The sequence below is a fragment of the Gossypium arboreum genome, chromosome 6 (assembly GCF_025698485.1).
Source record: "Gossypium arboreum isolate Shixiya-1 chromosome 6, ASM2569848v2, whole genome shotgun sequence".
Taxonomy (NCBI): Eukaryota; Viridiplantae; Streptophyta; class Magnoliopsida; order Malvales; family Malvaceae; genus Gossypium; species Gossypium arboreum.
The window spans coordinates 88,117,691-88,122,613 of record NC_069075.1 but is presented as its reverse complement, the minus strand read 5'-3'; the positions used below and the strand labels follow the sequence as shown (position 1 = coordinate 88,122,613).

At 35.1% G+C, this 4,923-nt stretch overlaps 1 protein-coding gene across 2 annotated transcripts; it reads right to left on the bottom strand.

Annotated features, from left to right (window-relative positions):
• Positions 1-1,013: 1,013 nt before the first annotated feature.
• On the bottom strand, positions 1,014-4,061 carry LOC108486249 (tubulin alpha-3 chain). 2 transcript variants are annotated; one of them, XM_053029556.1, is made up of 6 exons: positions 3,921-4,061; positions 3,648-3,779; positions 3,260-3,474; positions 2,974-3,173; positions 2,013-2,521; positions 1,014-1,632 (listed from the first exon to the last, which is right to left on the bottom strand). In XM_053029556.1, exons 2-6 carry the CDS (start codon positions 3,758-3,760, stop codon positions 1,320-1,322), a joined length of 1,350 nt encoding a protein of 449 aa, XP_052885516.1. In that variant the 5' UTR covers positions 3,761-3,779; positions 3,921-4,061; the 3' UTR covers positions 1,014-1,319. The 2 variants fall into 2 exon arrangements, with proteins under 2 accessions (XP_052885516.1, XP_017645691.1); XM_017790202.2 differs by having other exon boundaries at positions 3,648-4,053.
• Positions 4,062-4,923: the final 862 nt, after the last annotated feature.

Sequence of the window (4,923 nt, the reverse complement as noted above, 5' to 3'; positions counted from 1 at the left end):
GTATTTTTAAGGATTTATTTATGATGATGATAGGGAGAGGGGAGACGTTAGCCACCATTGTTATTGGTTTCATTTTATTTTATTTTTAATTGTTTTCTTTGATTTTTTTATTAAGAGTAGTTAAATTTTAGTTCTATGAAATTCGATGTTTGAATTGAGAGATTCAAAACTGTAATTTAATTCTTGATTTAATATTTGCTTCTTTTTTTTTTTTTTTTTTTTGAAAATGATAGGTACTCTCAATGTATTGTGATTGGCATCATTTTGAGAAAGGTTTCTCATTCGATGTTTGGAATAATACACAATTGGTAAAATAAAAATAAAAATTCAATTCGTAGTTGTCGATTTATTCTACCAAATAACAAATTGGCGTGATTCAATTGATTATATGGTTGGGTAACATGGGATCAAATGATATAATTTAAATGGTGCACACAATTGAAATCATTAATTAGAGTCTAAGTGCATCTCATTTGCAAAGCTATCAAATAATTAAATTGTCGAAATCTTTAAGGTTACTTGATTGATAAGGGTTAATTGTCAGTTAATTTACAACTAAAAAAGAAATGGTGGTTTAAGACAATTCCTTAATCCCTTTTAACTGATTTATCATCGAGTGAGAAAACATCCATAATCAATTCTAACATTGTACTCGCTTTTGTTAATTTGGTTTATTCTTCTCTATTTTAGAATTTGGTACTTACTTTTTAGATTTTATTTGGTTATTCTGGTTATACTTTAAACCCTCGCAGATTCACACACGTCTTAATCAATGTGAGAACAATTATAAATTTAATTTATTTTAGACGCAAGGTTTTTATTTTTAGTAGATTCCTTTAAAAAAGAAAGATTGCCTTGGTTGTGGCTGTTATACTGCTATTATTTTGGGGCCAAGAGTATATTTCTTCGTATTGGCCCAAAAGCATCTTTGATCTTTCAGACATAAAAGTATTTCTAACAAAAATAACACGCAACAGAATCTAAAATATCACTCCATTGACAGCATAAAAAGGTTTTAGACAATCTTTCAACACCCATAGATATGACAGTTCTAAACATGAAAAATAGGATAGCTTATTAGGCTATTCATGTTCTTATGAAGCATCTTTCAAAAGTAAAAGACAAGCATTTCTAACAAAAATGACATGCAAACACAACTCTAAATTTATTCCATTAATAGCATGAAAAGATCCTAGGCTTATTACATGCATAATTTCACAAACCTCACACATATAAAGAACGATAGGAAGGATATAGGAAAAGAGGGTGGGCATACCCTGGGAACCGATCTTCAAAATAGATGATTTTGCATAAGCACATCAATATTCTTCACCTTCCTCTTCATCATCTCCACCTTCAGCACCAACTTCTTCATAATCCTTCTCAAGAGCAGCCAGATCCTCACGGGCTTCTGAGAATTCGCCTTCTTCCATGCCCTCGCCAACATACCAATGCACAAAAGCTCTCTTTGAGTACATGAGATCAAACTTGTGGTCAATGCGTGCAAACACCTCAGCCACTGCTGTATTATTGCTTATCATGCAAACAGCTCGCTGCACCTTAGCAAGATCTCCTCCAGGTACAACAGTTGGGGGCTGATAGTTAATACCGCATTTGAAACCAGTTGGGCACCTGCAGAACCCATCAAGATTTCAGACAAAAAGGTATATTTACATCAGACATGGCTACCTTCAACACGATTTGCTTCAGTACATAAGCAATATATATGATTACTTATTTCCTTAGCAATCCAGAACCTCCTAAAGAAGTAAATATAAGTATCTCAGTATATTGCCGGTGTAGCATTACATGCATAGGAGATTTGAGTAAATCAAACTTTAAGAACAAAATTCTGATGCCAAGATACCGTTACTAAATTATTTAAGTATTCAAAGACGATAAGGAAACAAGGACCAGAACAACTTGACTTTCAACAGAATTGATTTTGAATGTAATAAATAAAACCAATTTTTGTAACCATTGAACTACTGAAGCAGAGCTTTCCATCTTACCAGTCAACAAACTGCACAGTCCTCTTTGTTTTAATAGTAGCAACAGCAGCATTAACATCCTTGGGCACAACATCTCCTCGATACATCAGGCAGCATGCCATGTACTTCCCATGCCTAGGATCGCACTTCGCCATCATGCTTGAGGGCTCGAACACAGCGTTTGTGATCTCAGGAACTGATAACTGTTCATGGTATGCTTTCTCAGCTGAGATAACAGGCGCATAAGAAGAGAGCATGAAATGGATTCGAGGATAAGGCACAAGATTGGTTTGGAACTCTGTAATGTCCACATTAATGGCTCCATCAAACCTTAAAGAAGTTGTCAAGGACGATATGATTTGAGAAATCAACCGGTTCAAATTGGTGTAAGTTGGTCTCTCGATATCGAGGGATCTCCGGCATATGTCATAAATTGCTTCATTGTCCAAGAGCACAGCCACATCTGTGTGTTCAAGAAGCGAATGAGTGGACAGAACGCTATTGTAAGGCTCCACAACTGCAGTTGAGACCTGCAAATTTAACAAGAAAAAACCCAAAGAACAGTCCAACACAATTGAGTTTATCAACTTTCATTCAAGTCCCAAACCTTTGATTTCATCAAAGTGTATCATTGAACTTCTATAACTAACATATTAGGTCACTTATTCTAATTCCATTAAATAATTTTACTGCAAAAGCTGTCTTAGCATGCACATATGACTTGCTTTCCACGCATAACCAACTTTGGAATTTCATGCTCGGTAAGGTATGCACGATTAACCAACTTTTCCATTATGGACTTAGCATAAGTGACCTAATTTATTAATAATAGAAGTTTAATGGTTAAATTTGATAAAATTAAAGGCTTGTGATCTACATGGACCATAATGTAAATTAACCCCACATAAAAGTTTCAAAGGCTAAATGGCAAACCGAAAATGGTGATTTCCATGAGTTAGCAGCAACCAAAACAGCTAAGTACCTGAGGCGAAGGATAGATGGTGAACCCAAGCTTTGACTTCTTTCCATAATCTACCGACAAGCGCTCCAACAACAAAGATCCCAAACCAGAACCAGTTCCACCGCCGACAGCGTTAAACACCATAAAACCTTGCAGACCAGTGCAGTTATCAGCTAACTTCCTAACTCGATCAAGGCAGAGATCAACAATTTCCTTTCCAACTGCAAAACAAAAGCGGAATCAGAGTAAGGAAACAAACAAACAACACCAAAATGGAAGCGAAGTGCAGAGAAAGGATGTTTGTTACTTGTATAGTGGCCTCTGGCAAAGTTATTAGCAGCATCTTCCTTGCCAGAAATAAGCTGCTCAGGGTGGAAAAGTTGACGATAAGGGCCAGTCCGCACTTCATCGATAACAGTGGGCTCCAGATCAACAAAGACAGCTCTCGGTACATGCTTTCCTGAACCCGTTTCGCTGAAGAAAGTGTTGAAAGCATCGTGTGCTACACCGACTGAGGTGTCACTGCATTCACCGTTAAGCTTCTTCAGCAAAACACATTAGCAATGCCATTACAAGAAAAGAACAAAAGGAGGAAAAAAAACAGAGAAACCGTTATCTCATGACTAGATCCAAACTTTTTGTTAAAAGAGAAATAAGTTTGGAATTTTGATCCCAAAAACAAAATAAAATAAAACCTGGGCATGGTTCCATCAGGATGAATTTCATGTTCAAGACAGTAAAGCTCCCAGCATGAATTCCCGACTTGAATCCCAGCTTGACCAATGTGGACGCTAATAATCTCTCTCATCTCTTCTTTTTCTTTCTGCCTAAGGTCAAAATAAGTAAAGATCTGGAATTTAGAAGACTCGATACAAAAGGATCTGAGTTAAATCTGATCAGATCTAAATAAATTTGTTAGGGAAAATGGAATGGAACTATGAATGCAAAGGATAATGAGTGAACTGAACTAGACTGAAGGCTGAGAAGATACAAATATACTAAATATCTGCTTTCATTTCCCCTATTTAAGGTCGGCAGCTAATGCAAAGTTTCGAAATTTATTCTCTAAAAAATATTGTATACACCAATCACATTTTACTAATTTCATTAATTATATGATATAATTTTTTCATAAATAGTTAACATTAGAGGTGCGTATGAGTTGGGCCAGGCCGGGTTTAGGTTCGGGTTAGGCTAAGCTAAAAATTTAGTCTCGTTTGCTAGGCCCGGGCCTGGCCTGGCCCAAAAAATAGGCCTAAAATTTTGTTCAAGCCCGACCCGAATAAAAATGTTAAAACCCGAGTTATACTCGGCCCGCCCATGTTAATTTTTATATTATTTTTATATAATTTTAAAATATATATAAACTATTAAAAATACTAAAAACATCAAGATAAATATTTCTCAACATATTGAAAATAAATTTTAAAAATATTTATACTTAAATAACACTAAAATAGATGCAACTTAATGCTTCTAAAATAATAACAAAATTAACAAATGTGTTTAAAATAATAAAAAATTAACAATAAAATAAATTTTATACAATATCCAAACAATAACAACAAAATAGTAGCAACATAATAGTAAAATAGTAGCAAATAGGGAGAAAACAATAAGGAAATAATATTAAAAAAATAGATTTTTTGTCATGTAGTGAATTCGGGTCGGGTCGGGCCAGGCTCGGGCCAAAAATGCCTTACCCGAGGCCTGACCTGTTTTTTAAACAGGCCTAATATTTTTGCCCAAGCTTATTTTTCGGACCTATATTTTTGCCCAAACTCTCTCAAATTTCGAGCGGGCTTTTGAGCCAGGCCGGGTGGCCTGGCCCATACACACCTCTAGTTCACATGACATTTCTTTTATAATTGAAGTGGGAATGCACTAAATTAAATTGGTTTAACACTAATGTATCATTTTTTATGGTATGGGGAGTAATAACTTATTTTTTTATAGGGAGTAATAATTTAT